The 20,284-nt window shown below is 37.2% G+C and overlaps 1 protein-coding gene and 1 pseudogene across 1 annotated transcript; both read right to left on the minus strand.

Moving 5' to 3' along the window:
* Positions 1 to 682: 682 nt before the first annotated feature.
* On the minus strand, positions 683 to 15,031 carry Eqtn (equatorin). The gene is made up of 8 exons (XM_048348091.1): positions 14,977 to 15,031; positions 14,170 to 14,469; positions 9,359 to 9,445; positions 7,388 to 7,471; positions 6,442 to 6,486; positions 5,267 to 5,326; positions 2,227 to 2,380; positions 683 to 950 (listed from the first exon to the last, which is right to left on the minus strand). Exons 1-8 carry the CDS (start codon positions 15,029 to 15,031, stop codon positions 683 to 685), a joined length of 1,053 nt encoding a protein of 350 aa, XP_048204048.1.
* Positions 15,032 to 17,766: 2,735 nt separating this feature from the next.
* LOC125355930 lies at positions 17,767 to 18,217 on the minus strand (annotated as a pseudogene).
* Positions 18,218 to 20,284: the final 2,067 nt, after the last annotated feature.

Here is a 20,284-nt window from a genome sequence, read left to right on the forward strand (position 1 = left end):
GTTTTGTTCCAAGAATCCTCAAAATGCCCCCAGAAAAATATGGAAATTTCCTAATTTAAAACTGAATTACTATAGTGTGCCTAACTTAACAAAATCACATGTGGGCTGGGATTATGGCTTAGCAGTAGAGTGCTTGCCTTGCATGCATGAAGCCTTGGGTTTGATTATTTGATACCATATAAACAGAAGAAGTGGCACTGTAGTTCAAGTGGCAGAGTGCTAGCCTTGAGCAAAAAGACAGGAACAGTGCTCAGGCCCTGAGCCCAAGCTCAGGACTGGCAAAAAAAAATTGCATGTATGTGCATATGGATGCACATTGTGTGTGTGTGTGTGTGTGTGTGTGTGTGTGTGTGTGTGTGTATGCTAGGTATCAACTTAAGATCAGGAACATGATAGGCAAGCACCATGCCACTCAACTGCATTGCCACTCAACTGCATTCCCAGCCATGACAAGCTGCTTTTCAGAATTGTTCATATTGAATACAATTTCCATACCTTCTTATTTCTGTGTACATTTTTCTTTAAAATAATCCTTATAACTAATAATAATCGAGATGATTTTTATTGACTATATTCTTCTCAAAAGACAGCAGAAAACTTGAATGGCTCATCAGTTTCAAAACTATAACAATATTGTAAGACACAAAGATCTTTTTTATGACCCAAAAAAAGAATTAGTTGTCTATTCATCGGTATTGGCTTCCTCACTGTTAAGTAATTCTAATTCCTCATTTAAAAGTGTATCATCGGAGCCTGTGGAAGTATCCATAACTGTTTTAGATTTTGACAATGTGCCTGATTTTTTCATATCTGAGGAAGTAGTGCCCCACAATGTGCTGCTGTCTGCACTCTTAGAAAAAGATGTATCTGATACACCTTCGGATGGATGGAAGTAAGACATTGTGGCCAGCTCTGGGTTGATGGAGTAATTGCTCTCTTCCCTTTTCTTACTGTAAAACAAGCAAAAAAATGTAGATCAAGAAATGTTTTTCACAGTACTCTATTTAAGACAACATAGAAAAGCATTCACAAAACCTAAAACATAAGCACATTCTTCCCAACATAATAGCTTAAGAGAGTTACATTAATGAGGTTTTTCTTTCAATACAAATATATTATATTTAATACTCAATGTGACTATCACATTCTAAATCTCAGGACTAGGATTTAGAAACTAATTTATTAAAACAGTAAAGATTGCTTTAGTAAAGACATTAAACTTGTAAAATGAAGTTGAATGACGAGAAGTAAATACTCATGATCATGGTTTCCATGAAATACATTATTCAGCAAAAATACCAAAATCAAAACAAATGACTTATTGCTAATTGCGAACATTAAGCAGTTCCGCAAGGATATTTGAGAGCAAGCCATTACACTGTTTTTTTTAAAACTGTCAGAATAAACAACTTCCTCACTCAGATTTGAGTTAAATTTAATATTTTCATATAAAAGAATAAATGGATGGGCCTCAAGATGTCTATGTGGAAAAAGTGATCTGAAGTTTTTTGAAGGTCTCAGGGAAGGCTAGCATAAATGCATATGTGCTATTTAGAAGAGAATGTATGGTGGGGACGTGTGCGTGCACGTGTGTGTGTGTGTGTGTGTGTGTGTGTGTGTGTGTGTGTGTGTGTTCTGCAACTACTGAGGCTTGAACTCGGTGGGTCTGGGTGTTCTCCCTTAGCTTTTCCACTTAAGGCTGGTGTTCTGCCACTCGAGCTATACTGCCATGTCTGGCTCTTTGCTGGTTAAATGGAGAAAAGATTCTCATGGACTTTTGTGACAGGGCTGGCTTCAAACCACAGTCCTTAGCCTCCTGAGTAATTAAGATTACAGCATGAGATGCCCAACAAGAATATGCAGTTTTGCTCCAAGTCTAGAGACAAAAAAAAGCAGCAAAACAAAAGGAAAACACATATGTAGATTCTCTAGCCCATTCCAATTTATGATGATTATTCCTATATCTAAATGACGGCTTTAAATATTGAGAGCAAGTCCAAGTAAGCTAATTCTTGGAGAGTCTCAGAATCCTTTTGCATGGAAGAAATGGAATCAAAACTAAGTACCTCTCTGTACATCACCTTGACAATAAAATTAAATTTTTTGTAAGTACCTTATATATACGTGATTTAGGAGGAGTCATGTTTTGCTAATAATGTGCTAAAACCAGGAGAGATCTTGACATCATGAATTAATTATAAAGACTACAGAGATGGGTGAGCTTACCTCAGTTGCCTTAGTCTATACAGCGTGGCAAAACAGAATATCAAGAGAGGGACTAAAAGGATGAGGGTCATCAATGCGATGCCCAGCATTAATTTGATCTTGATTTCCTCTAGCTCTGATAGTTTGTCTCCACTTGTAGCATTCAAATCAGAGTCTGAGAGGAAAGAAAAAAAAATGCAATGGAAGGTCGGGTGTCAGACATGGGTCCCTGGAGGAGTGAGGATGGCAGACAAGGATCTAAGGGATCTTTTTGAAGAGGAGTGCTCTAGGGGCTGGGAATGTGGCTTAGTGATAGAGTGCTTGCCTAGCATTCATGAAGCCCTGGGTTTGATTCCTCAGTACTACATAAACAGAAAAATCCAGAAGTGGTGCTATGGTTCAAGTTGTAGAGTGCTAGCCTTGAGCAAAAGAAGCCCAGGTACAGTGCCAGGTCCTGCGTTCAAGCCCCAGGACTGGCGGCGGGGGTGGGGCGGGGGAGTGTGCTCTAGGTATATTAATCAAAGTCATGGTGAGAATCAAAGAAGACTCTGGAATTCCGAATCACTGGAAGGGCACAAGAGTTAACTAATTGGGAAAGTTTTTGCTCTAAGACTTGGTTTGTTTATCTGTAAAACTGAGATAACTAACTCTATAGAGTTGATGTGAGAATTAATAAAATAAGGTAGGCAACATAGCAGAATTTGGCCTGTAATATCTGTCCAATAAATGATAGAAAGTAAGCCAAACCAAAGGTAATTGCTGAAATCTTAGAGATATAACAACATATTTCTAAAATAATCAAATATTTGTCATACAACTTTCCTAAACAAAAAGTTACTCAACTATATTTTGAAACACCACAAGGCAAATGGTTATACTTTTCAAGTAATCCAGTGTAGAACTGGGCTTTAGAACCGAGTCTTAGAGATATCTCCTGATGTATTTCGTTTCCTTCCTTCCTTCCTTCCTTCCTTCCTTCCTTCCTTCCTTCCTTCCTTCCTTCCTTCCTTCGTTCCTTCCTTCCTTCCTTCCTCCCTCCCTCCCTCCCTCTCTCGCCCTCCCTCCCTCCTTACCTCCATCTCTCCCTTCCTTTTTGCGAATTCTGGAGCTTGAATGCTGGGTTTGGGCAGGTGTCCCTGAACTTCTTTTTGCTCAAGGTGAGCACTATACCACTTAAGTCAGCACCACTTCCAGCTTTTTTTTCCAGTGGGTTTTGTTTTTTGTTTTTGTTTTTGAGATAAGATCTCATGGGTTTACTTGCTTGGTTTGGCTTTGAATGGCAATCCTCAGAGCTCATCCTCTTCAGTAGCTAGGATTACAGGCCTGGCCCTGAATAATCTATATCTTTTTCCAACCATTTATTTGTACAGGAGTTTGGGTCGAAATCAGTCCATTGTCTTTTCATGCATTTTCTCAATCAAATGAGTTCTTTTATAAATACACTCAATCCATTAATGAAAGCTGTATTTGAAAAAAAGGAATTTTCCCTCATTACTGGTGAGGGTGCAAAACATTACAACCACCTCAGGAAGACAAGTTTGATATCTTCTTAAAAAGTTCAAGTCTCAGTCTCACTATACAGTAAAGTCATTGCATTCCCATACATACACCCAAATGAGCTGAAAACTTTTGTCAACACAAAAACCTGCACACAAATGTTTATAAATGCTTTATTTTTGATTGTCAACAATTGCAAGCAAGAAATATATCCTTGGAAAAGCTAATAAACAGGCACAAAATACAAAGGAATATCAATGACAGAAAGAAATGAGGTAGCCAAGTCACCAAAAAAGACAAGGAAACTTAAGTGCATACTGTTAAGTGAAAAAAAAAAGACTGCATTAAAAAGAAGACCACAGGACAATCTGCAAAAGGCAAGGAAGAGAACAATGCAAGGATAAATTGATGTAGGCAGATGGGACTCCGTGTAGTGAAATTTTTAATGACATTGTGATGAGAGGTTTGTGATTATGCTTTTGTCAAAACCCTATAACCAGGCACCGGTGGCTCATATTTACAATCCCAGCTATTCAAGAGGCTGAGATCTGAGGATTGCAGAAGCCAAACTGGGCAGGAAAGTCCATGAGACTCTTATTTTCAATTAAACTACACACACACACACACACACACACACACGCACACGCACACGCACATGCACACGCACACACACATGCACACGCACAACCTAATTTTCTTTAAGCTGGAAGTGGAGCTATAGCTCAAGTGGTAAAGTGCCAGCCTTGAGTACAAAAATTCAGGGACAGTGCCCACTCAGGCTCTGAGATCAAGCCCAGGACCATCACAAAAAACAGATAAACATAAACAACAAAAAAAAACCCAACAGATAAAGAAACCCTATAGAACTGCACAGGGTCTGGGAATGTGGCTTAGACTAGGGTGCTTCCCTAGCATGCATGAAGCCCTGGGTTTGATTCCTCAGAATCACATAAACAGAAAAGGCTGGAAGTGGCACTGTGGCTCAAGTGGTACAGTGCTAGCCTTGAGCAAAAAGTAGCCAGGGACAGTGCTCAGGCCCTGAGTCCCAAGCCCCAGGATTGGCAAAAACAACAACAACAACAACAACAACAACAACAAAAAACCCGCACAGTACAAAGTGATCCCTAATGTCTATGGACCTTACTTAGCTCCTGACAATGTGTCTATACTTGTTGAGAAATTTTAACAAAGGTGCTACAGCAATGAAGAGGTTGCTAGCAAGGGAAATGAAGAAGAAATGGGATTTAGGAACTCTGCTTTCTTGCTAATTTGTTCTTTGAACCTGAAACTTCTGTAAAAATTAAAAAAACACTTTTTAAAGAAAAATAATGTACTGTGTATATTATTCACCCACCGACTCCCTTGTTTATTTCATAAACGCTATAAAAGAGGAGAATGGTACTAGTCTTTGGCAAAAGTATAAGCGGAAAATGCTCCTGAATCAGTCTACATCCTCGCTCCTCCCATATTAGCCACCCCACCTCCTCCTACACATGCCACTTTAGGAGGGCTAAAATGTGTGAGACCTTTATGTATCTACTATTTAAAAGTATTTTGTTCTTACTTGGAATTGCTTGAAATAACTCATCTTTATCGTCCATGCTCACCGTTGTCTCATTTATAGCTGTTAAGACAATAAATTTGTGTTATGGTAAACAACATTCACTGGATGGAAGTATTGTGTGCATATAAATGTGTGTGCATAATATGGGCAATCTACCCTTATTATGTATGGAAGAGATGTTGCTATAACTCGTGTCTAAACAAAGTTTAACACATCACAGCCCTCTTTCACATAGGACATGAACTAGCAATTTAACACTACAATGGAAGGCTAGCTGAGAGTATGGCTGATCATATTAAAAATATTTGAAGCTATGATATAATAAGCTGTAATGTCCATAACATGCCTTGAAGGTACTATAAGTATTGATTTGAGGATCATACAGAATTACAAACATAGACTATCAAATAATGAGGATTGACTAAGTATGGCATATATTTTGCAGTTATAATGTGTCTGGCTGTAGTACATGCATGATGCCTATACCTCAGTGTATGTACACAAAATGTGTATGTGTTCCTTGGTATATATGCACATTGCAGCGTGCTGGCATGCCTATATAATATTTGTGAGATAAATACTAATTTTGCACAAACATATGTTTCATATATTTTTGCATTTATACATTCATCTTTATGTGTTTACATGCATACTGCTCCAAAGACAAAGATGGAGTATACTGAGCAAGAAGCTTACTTTATTATTGTAATGATCAACTAAGTTGAATTATTTTCAAATTTTGTCTATTTCAGAAACAGAAGCTATATAAAAGAGAAGATAACTGTGACTAGGGAGTATTTAGCTACTGGAATTCCCCATAGGAGTATCTGTGACAATGTCTTCTCTAGATTTTAATAGTCATAGGCAATAAGACCCTTTTCTGTGGAGAATGAATCAGAACAGTGTGACTTTATCACCTCTCTGACTCAGTACTGAATTTCATTTAAAAACTTTAATGTTACCTTTAAGTACTTGTAGAGTGGGGTTTAAATTCAATATTGGTAATGTATGAGTGTAATGCCTCTTGATCAGTGCCTCCCATTACTCCCCCACTGCATATGACAGCAAAACATCGATACTAATTCTTAATGTTACAAGTATTTTTATATCAAGCTTGGCTTATTTTGTTTGAAAACCAAAACAGTCCCCCAGCTAACCTATCTGTATGAATTTACCTTTAACTAACATTGTCCAAAATGCAGGCACATTTGGGGTTGTTTCTGTTTAAAAAAAAAAAAAAGACAACGAGAAGAGGAATGACAGGTAAGAATCTATTGTCTTCAGTTAAAACATTCATTCAAGAACTTAGAGTGGAACATCGTGGGTTGTTATGACTTCACAAATATTTTATAAGGCATGCTATTCTTGGCAGGAAACTAAAATGGTGATTTATTCATTTTTGTAGCCACCCCCTGTCCCTCAAATAATATTAGGAAACATTCATCATTGTCACCAGAAATATTTATTCCTCAAACACATTGAACTTTTTACATTATTATCAAAATAAGTCATAGTAAACATACACTCAATGTATTTATATTTGTATAAATGTATGCTGATACATACTACACAGTACAAAATGAACCTTAATGTCTATGGACTCTAGCTCACAATAATGTATCTGTACTGGTTCAGAAATTTTAACAAAGATGCCACAGCAGTAAAGACGTTACTAGCAGGGGAAATGGAGAATAGAGATGGGAGTTGGGAACTCTATTCTTTCTGCTAATTTCTTCCCTTTATTTGTACAATCCATGCTAAAACATAATATAGAAATATAATCAATAAAAATAAACATTTGCATTTCTTTGTGTAAACCTTTGCTTATATTTATATAAATACATATATATTTATAAAGATGTTTTATAGAGGTATACATGCAATACATTTTATTAAATAACATTTCTAAGGGCTTCACTCTTACCCCTCATCAGGTATATCTGAGAACTGACTATTAAGTATTCACCATTTCAAATGGTTTAGAGTAAATTTAAAACTTAGCAGTATAAATTCTTTCTGCATGCTATTTCCTTTGTGTAACATTCAGGGCAGTGAAACTCAAGTTCCTAAATGATATAATGATATGCTCCAGATATTAATACAGTGTAGTGACTTTAATACTTGGCATTGTCTCAGGTTCATGTTGTTCAGGTTGTTCTTCCTTTGTAGTTTCTTGAGATGATGTTGTTGCTTTGACAGATTTGTCTAGGAAAAGGGACAAAGTATTATCAGCAAATAAAAATATTGACCACATATCTGAGATTAGGCCTATTTTTTTTGTTGGTTGTTTTTTTTTTTGCCAGTCCTGGGCCTTGGACTCAGGGCCTGAGCACTGTCCCTGGCTTCCTTTTGCTCAAGGCTAGCACTCTGCCACTTGAGTCACAGCGCCACTTCTGGCCATTTTCTGTATATGTGGTGCTGAGGAATCGAACCCAGGGCTTCAAGTATAGGAGGCAAGCGCTCTTGCCACTAGGCCATATCCCCAGCCCTGGCCTATTTTTTTTAAGTCAGAAATGGAATAAAGACAAGGAGAAGTGAAGGAGAAAGACATTGACATTTTCCCAAAATAAGATAGGGAAAGAAGAGACATTGAAGATTTTGTATGTGTCTGTGTGTGATTATGGGTTGTGCAACCTGCTCTATGCCTATGGTTTATGAAAGAGGAAGAGTGGAGAATTGGGGCCACAAGCTTCCTTCCTTTTGGGGGAAGGGTGGCCTATTGGCTGACATGGCTGGCTTTCAGGATTCACTGCACAGATGGAAATGATGCTTGCAGCACAGAACAGTTGGTCAACTAGTCAGGTTGATATGGAAACAGCATGTGTGTCCTTGTAAATTGGGAAACAATATCTTAGAAAGGAAGATGCTGGAGCACAGAGCAAGGAATTGTGGGCCTAATTTAGAACTTGCTGCTGCCTATAATATGTTCATCTGCTTTTGACAAATGTCAAGGGATAGGGCTTGACTTGTGGGAATATGTGTTAGGGATTACAATCTCTTCCTGTAGTTTTCATATCCTAAAGTAATTGGAGGCACCTGATCTGCTTAAGAGTTACAGCTGAATACCATAGAGTCCCATGAAGGATTATCAAATTAATATTTGCCCTGGTGATGTAACCATCTCAGGGTTTGGAATGGCTAATAATATTTTTATTGCCAAGTAATTTTTATTAATAACTAATCATTAATGAGTCTAGCTTGTCCTATACCCAAAAATATTCTTTTTTTTCTGTTTAAGGATTTGGAAGGCAAAACACAGAAATGTGCAAAAATGAAGGATAAAGAAAGATGAATAATTTTCTAGCGACCTAAATTGCATTATTAAATTTTCTTCCCTTGTAAAGAAAAAAAACATGCTTAAGCTAGGCACTGGTGGCTTATGTCTATAAACCTAGCTACTCAGGAGGCTGAGATATGAGGATTAAGGTTCTAAGCTAGCCTGGCAGAGAAATCCAAGAAATGTTTATCTCAATTAATCATCAAGAAGGCAGAAATGGGGCTGAGGATATGGCCTAGTGGCAAGAGTGCTTGCCTCGTATACATGAAGCCCTGGGTTCAATTCCCCAGCACCACATATATAGAAAATGGCCAGAAGTGGCGCTTCAAGTGGCAGAGTGCTGACCTTGAGCAAAAAGGAAGCCAGGGACAGTGCTCAGGCCCTGAGTCGAAGGCCCAGGACTGGCCAAAAAATAAAAAAAAATAAAAGTTCTTTAAAAAAAAAGAAGAAGAAGAAGAAGAAGGCAGAAATGGAGGTGTGGCTGAAGTGGTAGAGCACCAGCCTTGAGTGACAAAGCCAAGTGAGAACAAGAGGCCCCAAGTTCAAGTCTCAATACTAGCACAAAAAGAAAAGGAAAAGAAAAGAGGTTTGGCAATATTTGGACCTTCTGACTTCTGAGATGACCAGAGCAGTGGACATAGTGCCTCAACTGTGTGACTGGGGAAAAATACCTAGGAGATAACCAAAAACTCAACTACATCCCCAGATCAGTACGTCTACTAGAGGGAGAAATGTTTGGACTTGTTTGGGAATGAAGACTTCTTTCCTACCTAATGCCTTCCAGTGCTGTTTTAAATCCTGCTGTCGGTACTTACAGTTCTTTAGAGCAAATCTCAGATCAGTGGTTGCCCTCACGGATATTTCAGACTCAGTGCCATTTGGATTTCGTGTGGTGAACACATCTGAAAATAAAAGTCAAAAAGCATCAGCTACCAACTAGTTATTAATCATCCCATTTTCTCTTGTATGATTAAAAATATGTATATCAACTCACTAACTAAAGGCAAATGAATTACAACAATGAGGAATGTTTCATCTTCAAAATAAGAAAGCAAGTCAAAGGTGAATAAAAAAATTCATGAGGAAAAGAGTCAAACCGACATGCTTGTGGTAAATGACCTGCGAAGACATTACTGAGGAAATTTACGGAAGGATGCACAAGTATGTAAGACACCAAAACACATTTATAGATGTGCAATTTATAGACATTAAATTGGCATTATCCAAAAGCCCACAAGGTATTCACCTGACCCTTTTTAGTCATACAACACTCCAGCTCAATGACAAAATGATCCTATACATGTACTCACATTTACACATACACATGAAGAATCTTGTTCCTCAGTCATGTCAGGTTGGCTGTAATTTAAAACTAATAGATATATTCACCTACCCAAAGGGTCAAATAAATTGTGTGGAGCTGGCAGACTAAGCTTAAACACACACCTGTCTCTTCCATCAAATTCTTATGGAATAACAGAAGTTTTATGTATACACAAATGTGTGTATGTTTAATATTGACATGCATTTGTTTCTCCCAACATGCACCAACAAAAAGTTGTTGCTATGAATGTCATCTCTTTTTTTTTTTTTTAGGAATTCTTGTGAGAGTGCTGAGGAAAAATAAAACAAAAGGAAATTACAGCCTGTTATTTAATGTGATGTGAATTAAGAAAATGTACATTATGTTAAAAATGAACTTTACAACTTAGGGGGAGCATGGTGGGGGAGGGAGGGGAAGGGGGAGAAAACAAGGGAGGGTTAACAATGTTCGACAAGAATTGTACTCATTTCCTTATGTATGTAACTGCAACCCCTCTGTACATCACCTTTACAATAAAAAGAAAAGAAAATGCAAATAATATGTGTTATTTTTGTAGCAACAGACATAGTGAAAAAAAGAACTATGAAAGTATAACTGACCCAATTTAGACTATATTAAGTGTGAGTATCACATAACTAGATAACAAATGCTAGACAGTTGGCTTCCTTTTTTGAAAAATATGCTTTATCCCAATTTTATGACAAATACCAAAATATGGCCCAAAGCAGGATATTGTTATGAAAAGTTAGGAAAACAATTTTGCATTTTGGATTGTATAAGCCCTGTCTTATACAAGCCTGATACAAGCCTGATACAAAAGGTAGAAATCTGAAGGAATTCATCAACTGGACTGATTTTATAAAACATTAAAACTACCATAGGATTAAAGATACTTATAACTGGTTTAAAGATAAGTAATAGCCTATGAGAAAATCTCTGATACTGTTAATCACACGAAAAAGATTAATATACTATGTGCAAAAAGCCCTTGCAAATAAACAAAAATATGATCTAATAAAAATGGGAAAAGAGTATGAATAGATAAGTCATGGAAAAATGAATAATCAGTAAATTTAAAGAAAACCACTGAATCACACAATTAGAATGCAAGGAAATAAAACAGTGGCAATATATTATTTATTAGATTTATGAATTATTATATTATATTATTGTATAGTTATTGTTGATATTCACTGTGACTGAAGTAGTGGGGGTGTAAATTGGTAAGTAGTTTTCATAGGGCTATTGCATGTTATCAATATTTCAAAGGATTTACATTTATCTCACAGTTTAATACTTTTATTCTAAATAGAGATACACTCATGACATGAGAAGAATATATAGCAAAAATAATAACGTAGATGTAAAAAGAATTCCAGAGTTATTAAATGAGAAAGATAAACCCTTACAATGACCACCTTATGTTATACACATATAAAATTTAGCAGAGATTTTTAATCAAAGAAATTAGCAATCACTTTACTTATTGATCTGTGTAACACAAAATAGAGATACATACTGAATGGGACATGATTAGTAGAGTCATTCAGCAGTCTGTTCTATGTCAGTCCTACTGTGCACCCTGTTAACTATTAAACTTCTCTGAGTATTAGGGATGGTCATCTAAAAATCAGGGTTATAAAGCAGGATGTGGGTGGTGCTTGCCTGTAACCCAGGAGCTGAGATCTGAGGATTTGAGGTATGAACCCAAACTGGACAGCAAAGTTTGTGAGACTCTTATATCCAATTAACCACCAAAAAGCCAGAAGTGGTCAAGTAATAGAGCACTTGAGCAAAAAGATCAGGGACAGCACCCAGACTCAGTTCAAGCTCCAATACAGACAACACACACACACACACACACACACACACACACACACACACACACACACACACACAGAGCAAGAGAGAGAGTGAGATTCGTCAAAGCAAAGTCAGAAGTACAATTTACACATTTAAAAAAATGTTAATAATAATTCTATGGTAGTTAAATTTAGTCCTCCAGCTTTTTTTTTTTTTTTTTGGCCAGTCCTGGGGCTTGAACTCAGGGCCTGAGCACTGTCCCTGGCTTCTTTTTTGCTCAAGGCTAGCACTCTGCCACTTGAGCCACAGCGCCACTTCTGGCCATTTTCTGTATATGTGGTGCTGAGGAATCGAACCCAGGGCCTCATGTATACGAGGCAAGCACTCTTGCCACTAGGCCATATTCCCAGCCCCCCCCCCTTTGTTTTTTTTTATACTAGGGTTTAACTCAGAGCTTTATGCTTGCCAGGAAAGTATTTTAGTACTATATTTTCATTGATTAATTAATTAAATTTGTGTGTGTGTGCGCGCGCGCACGTGCGCCGGAAAGCACATGAGACATGCTTTTGCTTGGCTTTTTTGCTCAAAGCTAGTGCCTGCCCTATCAATTGAGCCACAGCTCTACTTCTGACTTTTTACTGGTTAATTTCAGATAAGTCTCTTGGATGTACCTGCCTAGGCTGGCCTCGAATTGTAGTCCTTAGGTCTTAGCCTCCTAAGTAGTTAGGATTACAGATGTGAGCTACTAGTTCCTGGCAGATGTTTATTTTTATAAGTTTCTTATGACTTCTTCACCTTTTAGAATGGCATGCCTTGTAAGGACATGGAGGGGCGATCCATGAGGTTATAGACTTAAGCTTTCATGGAATCTTCCAATCATGTAGAAGTTGATTTTTTACTGGTTGAGTTGTGCGCACTCTCAAAAATCTTTTCTGTTACAGTCCTCCCTCAATACCTCAGAATGTGACTGCATTTGGAAATAGGTTTGTCCAGTTCATAATTAAGATGCTGCCAATCCTAGGGCACAGTGCTGTTGATGACTAATGTCCTTATTGGAAATCTAGACAGAGACAGAGACAGCACCACGTGAAGAGAGTGAGGCAGAAATTAAAATGAAGCAGCCACAGCTGGGAACACTTGCATTGCCAGGCCCTGGAAAGGCAAAGAAGGAAGCCTTCCTTATTGGCTTTCTAGAGAGCTTTAACTTGATTGGTTCACACTCTGAGTTTTGGACTTCCAGCATTCAGAATAATGCAGGAATAGATTTCTGGTGTTTCAAGCCACCTAATTTGAGATAGTTTCAAAAGCCTTAAGAAATTGATTTTTTTAGGCCAGGCATGTTGGCTCACCCCAGTCATTCCAGGGACTTGGGGAGGTAGAGATCAGGAGGATCATGATTCCAAGACAGCTCAAGCAAAATGTGAGTTAGACACCCATGCAGTGGTGAGCCCAGCACAGGTGGGAAGCATAAATAAGATTGTAATTCCGGATGCCCTGGGAAGAAAAGGAGACACTGTCTCAGAAATAACCACGAGCAAAAAGGGCTGGAGGTGTGGCCAGGGGTGGGGTAGTTTTATTTATTTTTGTTTACAGAACCATATAGATTTATAAAATAATTTATGGGCCCTACAAAATTATCCTGGACAAGTGACAAGAAGAATTGCATGTCTGTTCTGTCATGTACGCAATGGTTTCTCTGGCCTTCTGTGGCCATTCAACTGGACGTTTTTCTGCCCTTTGCAGAGAGCTTGCCTAGCAAGTGCAAAACTCTAAGTTCAAACCCCAGTAACATGAATAGATATATAAATAAGTTAAATTTTTAAAAAAGCGTAGGCAGACTTTGTTCTAGCCACTTCACAACTAAAGAAAAGTGTTTGTTTTCAGCCTCTGAGACCCAAAGTAAAGGTATAGAAAGATCTATTTTATTTATTTATTTTTCCAAATCCATCTTAGAAAATCTATGTTGCTAGCTTTAGTTGAGTTAAGGGAACAATATAACTAACTTGGTACATGAATGCTCCATGTTGCTTATCCCTCAGTGCTAATCAATAGGAGCAGACAATTTTGTCAGAAGATAAAAGAATATTTTATATGTGCTATAATACATATAAGAATTTATAAGATATAAGAAAATTATTACAAGAAGGTAACATAAGCTCTGTATTCAAACCCCACTATTACTGAAAACTAACAAAACACTGAAACAATTTTTGGTTAGCTTACTCAAAGCAGGCTAACTCTTACTAGTGTGAATAGTCACAATGCTATGATGAACCACAGTAGTTAGAAATGGCTCCTAAGGAAACCTTGCTAAACTCAGGAACATCTCATGAAAAAAGGCATAGAAAACATGATTTTCATTGTACACAGTGGTAAGTCTATAGAGTAAGATTATAATTTTAAAAGGAAATAAAATTATTTTAGGAGTATATAAAAGACAATTGAGATCAATCTAATCCTCAATACTTTGACATGTTTCTGTTAACTTGAAAAACTTACATTGTTTGATATCTTTGTAATGATTGTCCGTTTTGGGATTTGCAGGAGTGTGATCCGGATACATGTATTCTGTGTGATCTGGATACTTGTATTCTTCTTTGTGATCTGGAAACCTGTATTCTTCTTTATGGATTACGTTATCATCCATGTTGTCTTCATCTTCATGTATACGAGTATTGTGTAGAGTAGGATCATATACAGTAGAATCGTGTACAGTAGAATCAGTAGGCGGATAATCAGTATGGTCATCATCATCTTTATAGTCTGGATAGTCGTCTGAAGACACTGCCTCAGGAAACTCTTTAAAAATCAGGACACACCATGCATCAGGAATATTACCTTTACTAACTTTTCTCCCTCAACTTTTCTCCCAATTTGAAGCTGGGATTTAAAATCTAAATGAATACTATATCTCCAACAGTATACTTTCATCCTTTCTTCCTCTCTTTTTAGCTTACTTTTTCCTCCCTCCCTTCCTCCCTCCCTCCCTCCCTTCCCCCTCCCTCTCCACCTCCCACCTTCCTTCCCTTCCTCTCTCTTTTTCTCTTTGTTCCTTCTTATTTTTCTTTTCTCTTCTTTCTCAGTCCAGGGACTTGAAACACATGGTCTGGGTGCTGTCCCTGAGCTTCTTATGCTCAGAACTAACGTTCTAGCACTTGAGCCAAAGCTCCACTTTCATCTTTTTGGTAGTTAATTGGAAATAAGAGTCTTATAGACTTTCCTGCCCGGGCTGGCTTCCAACCATGATCCTCAGATCTCAGTCTCCTGAGTAGCTAGGATTACTGGTATGAGTCATCAACAATATACTTTCAATCATTTTGTAGAAAACTCGCACATACCAGATTTTCATAATTAAAGCCATCTTTCATATGTACTATTTCTGGGAAGATTAAGTGCTTACCTTCTGTCTGGGTCTTCAAATTGCTAATCTCTGGAAGGAAAACCCCAGATAAAAACATAAACAATATAAAATTCATTTGGAAATTAATGTGATTTATCCAGTAATATAGTAATACAATGCCTTCTCAGAGCTTTCTTCTTGTGGTCCCGTAGGTCCTGAGACTAGCACATTATGACATCATTTCCTGTGGGAAGCAGAATGTGAGGGAGATCCTCCAGGGCTTTGTGACTTCCTCAAGATGATTTCATCTTTGGCACTACAGTGGTTTTTAGATTAAGAAAATCATCACGAGATTTTCCTTGGAAGTGAAGAAATACATTTTTATGAAAGAATGTTAATTATCGGTACATGGATTTGGTACATGGATTGGTACAAGAATCTTTTATTGTGTTGGCAGTAAAAACTGAAAATGAACTTTTATGTTAAAAATTTTATTATAAGTTCTTTTGGAAAACTGCAATCAAATATCAATTACAAGCTAGATGCTGGTGGCTCATGCCTGTTATCCTAGCTACTCAGAAGGTTGAGATCGGAGAGTCTTCATTCAGAGCCAGCTTGGACAGGAAAGTCTGTGAGGCTTTAAAAAAATAATATAACCTTTATTGTTTTCAAATATATTTTGATTTTACAGATCTGGCCCCTGAGTGATTTTCTACATGACAGCACAAATGGTGATAGATTTTCTGAAGGTTAGCAAACATTTGTTCTTTTGATTATTGTTTCCTGTTCAAGTGAATTTGTACTGCATCTGAAATCATGTATTTGCCAATAAACTACCTGTAATTAACTTTTAATTATCTTAACTACAAAGAACAGCAACACACTATTCAAGTTATATTAGTTAACATTTGGATACAAATGTAACCCAAGCCAGACAGTGTGGAACATCTGTAATACCAGCAGTGGGAAGTTGAGCCAGAATTTTGAATTTGAGGCCAGATATACTACATAGTGAGACTTTGTCTCTATAAAAGTAAAATAAAGTAATTTAAAGTAAGTATTTCATCTAAATTTATGATACAAATAATGGGGGAGTGAAGCTAGATGAATACCTTATTTTAAAATTTTTGGCTTTATACATACAATAGAAGTAATCTCTTGTCCCTAAAGTTATGTAAAAATGTTTCATTGACCCCATAAAGAGTCCTCAAAGTTCTTTAAATGAATTCTGACTTACACTGTACATATAAAGGAATTATTTGAAGGCATAGCATCATCAGTATGCTGCAGTCAATGATTCATTAAAGAACACAAAATGCATTATATTAGTAATGAGGAATTCTCTCATACATATAGACAATTAATGCTGTATCTTTTTTGTTTTAATTTATTTATTTTTCTTATTAAAGTGATGTACTGAGAGGTTACAGTTTCATATGTTAGGCCTTGGGTACATTTCTTGAACTGTTTGTTACCTCCTCCCTCATTTTCCCCTCCCACCTCCCCCTTTCCCTCTCCCGCCATGAGTTGTTAAGTTGGTTTACACCAAATAGTTTTGCAAGTATTGCTTTAGTAGTTGTTTGTCTTTTTATCCTTTGTCTCTTGCTTTTGATATTCGCTTTCACTTCCCTAGTTCTAATACCAGTATATACAGTTTCCAATGTACTCAGATAAGATACAGTGATAGTGCGGGTACAACCACAGGAAGGGGATACAAGAGGATCATCAACAATAGAAGCTACAGTTTCACATGGCATGTTGAAAGTAATTACAACAGTGATATAACAGTCGTTTCCATAACATGGAGTTCATTTCACTTAGCAGCATCATATGCATTCATAAGGGCATAGCTATTAGGCTCTTGTGATCCTCTGCTGTGACTTGCCTAAACCTGTGCTAATTATTCCCCATGAGGGAGACCAACAGAGTCCATGTTTCTTTGGGTCTGGCTCACTTCACTTAGTATAATTTTTTCCAAGTCCTTCCATTTCCTTACGAATGGGGCAATGTCATTCTTTCTGATAGAGGCATAAAATTCCATTGTGTATATGTACCACATTTTCCTGATCCATTTGTCTACTGAGGGGTATCTGGGTTGGTTCCATATTTTAGCTATGCATTATATTAGTAATGAGTGATTCTCTCATACATGGAGACAACTAATGCGGTATCTTAAAGGACTCTAACATGGAAAGGGTAGAGATGCCCAATGTCAAATAATTATTTTGAAACTTCCATTTCCTAAATTACATATAAAGTTGATAAGGGCTGAGCTCCCAAGCTTCTGACTCCAAAGTTTATCTTTCTATAGATGCCAATCTACCTGCTTCACTTTCAACTCTATGCAATTGGACTATCATATTGATCACAAAGATTCTAACTTTATTCTGATGACCTTAGATGAGATAGGTCTACAGCAGCATAACTTTAGCAGCTAAAGTTAGATCTGAAAAAGTTATTTCAAAGAAGCATTTTGCCAATTGCAGGGACATGATTATGTTAAGAAAAATTTCTTCACCAAGAAATAAAAGTTCCCATCTGTGAATTGATTGGCACGTCTTTTTTTGTGGTAACCAGTAAATATAAATCATAAGTACATATAAACAATTTTTTATTAGTCTGAGGTGTTCTTTGCTTGATGATCTTGTATTTTCTTTGTTGGCCAAAAAAAAAAGAATTCATTTCTGAAGTTTGAGAGGCTCCTTTTTAATTATCTATGAATATTCTGTTAAAAGTATTCCAAGCACTGCACAAGTTTAGCTGTAAGTAAGGAGTTTTATAATTAGTGAATGTGCATCACAAGCAATCAGGTTAACTTCTGCTTCATCCTTGGAGATGCTATATTTTCTACCACATTGGCAATTCAGCGAAAAAGAATGATCATCTTCATTGCAAGACGTTTCTTCAGATATACTGGAGCACCTACTGCTCCCATATTTTGTAGTTCATTACCATGCAGCAGCAGGTCATACTCTTCATTTTTTATCTCTTCCTTGTCTAGAATTTTCCATGCCTGATCAGTTTTGATGAGCTTCTGTATATATGCTCCCACCGTTCCTGCTGGAACATCTGTACTTTGTATTTCTAGATATCACTTTCATATGAGTTTTCGATTTTTTTTTCTTGTAGGTCAGCCATATCTGCAGATGGGTCTGCACCCAAAATACTGTACCAATCCTTTTATGGTGTCTGCTCAAATTCCATCATTCCTTGATCAAAAGTGGCCTTCCCTAAACATAGAGCTCCTCTATGACCCAGCAGCCCCACTTTTGGGCATCTTCCAAAAAGATTACAACCAAGACCACACCGAAGCCACCAGCACAATTATGTTCATCGCAGTACAATTTGTCATGGCTAAAGTATGGAACCAACCTAGATGCCCCTCAATAGATGAGCGGATCAAGAAAATGTGGTACATATGTACAGTGGAATTCTATGCCTCTGTCTGAAAGAATGACATTGCCCCATTCGTAAGGAAGTGGAAGGACTTGGAAAAAATCATAATAAGTGAAGTGAGCCAGACCCAAAGAAACATAGACTCTACGGTTTCCCTCATCATGAATAATTAGTACACAGCTGGGATTATCCTAGCAGAAGAGCACAATATATCAGTAGCTATGTACATATGAACGCATAAGATGATGCTAAGTGAAATAACTCCAAGTTATAGAAACAAGTGGTTTAATACTGTTGTTATTTTCAACATATCATGGGAAACTATGTCCTTGTTCTTTTGTCTTTCTTTCCCATGGTTTTACCCGTGATGTCACTGTAACTGATTTTAGTACACTGGGTACTGTATACACATGTATTGGAACTCGGGAAGGGAAAGGAAACATCAAAAAGAAGAGACAAAAGATAAAAAGACAAACCAAGGCAACAGCAAAACTTACAAAACTATATGGTGTAAACCAACTGTACACCTCAAGGGGGAGGAGGGAAGTGGGGAGGGGGAAAGGTGGGGGAAAATGAGGGAGGAGGTAACTAATTGGATAAGAAATGTATACACTGCCATATGTATGAAACTGTAACCACTCTGTACATCACTCTGACAATATAGAAATGAAAAAAAAGAAAAAGAAGTGGCCTTCCCAGATCAGCAAACTTCACATGGCCAGGGAGCAACCCTGCTTGTCTGTCTGCCACTTACCAGAACTCAGAACTGGCTTCATTATGAAACTTGTATCTCCAAGTAACCACCCCAAACCAGAAGTGGATCTGTGGCTCTAGTGTTGTAGCACTAGTAGAGCAAAAAAGCTCAGAGACAGGGTCCTGGCCTCAGTTCCAGCACACACATACAAAAATTCATTAAAACTAGTCAGAGAAGGCAAGAGTCTGTCCAAAATTCTGGTTCATGGATTATTTAACTATGGTTCTTTTCTTCTCAGTTTTTTTTTTGTACTAGTCCAAAGATATTTCAATTTAACATGTCAGTTTGTGAGTACAATGCATCTTGATTGCTGTCATCTTTTCATCATTTACCCTCATCTTTCAGAATCTCACCTATTTCTTCAATTTACTCGTTACCATTTTTACATATATACATTGAATATTATGACTATTCTTTCTAAATTATATTTTATTATCTTTAAGTACCATTCAAGAGATGATTTTATTAATATAATATATATTGAGCAATGTTACCCCTTTCATTATATTGCCCTGTAACTATAATTCATTAAGAAAAGTTCTGAAACTCATCCTTTTATTTCATGATATGTTTTCCATAAAATATAAACTATGCATTTTGTTTAATATGCTTTTTAGCAATGAGGTCCATTTTTGGCCTCAATACAGATTGAGAAACTGATCTACTATTTATCTGGTTATAAGAAGATTTGGACATGTAATACTATCCACAGATTATTCATATAATTAGTAATAAGCAATGGACAAAAATCAATAAATCCCATCATCCCTTGTGATATCAAAGCATCATCTAACTTCCTCCTCTCAAATTTATGATTGTTGATGGTAGCCTCCACTTTAGAGGATACTCATGATCAAAATGCCACAAGCATCAGAAAGAAGCAGCATATCATTTGAAGAACTTGGAAGCTTTCCTATGTATGTAAAGCTTACAAAATAAGTCCAATCTATGGCCCTCTACTGAACATGCTTGATGATGCAGACAGTGGTCCCAGCCTGGTCTCCTTGAATAAGAGGATGAGGAAGCGGAGAGGACTTGTAGACAAGAAAAGATGGTCAGGCAAGTTGGGCTCAGGGTCAAAGCCTTAGTCAAATAGAAGCGGTCCTTTGTGTAACATCATTTTC

Source organism: Perognathus longimembris, chromosome 1 (genome assembly GCF_023159225.1).
Source record: "Perognathus longimembris pacificus isolate PPM17 chromosome 1, ASM2315922v1, whole genome shotgun sequence".
In the NCBI taxonomy this organism is placed as follows: Eukaryota; Metazoa; Chordata; class Mammalia; order Rodentia; family Heteromyidae; genus Perognathus; species Perognathus longimembris.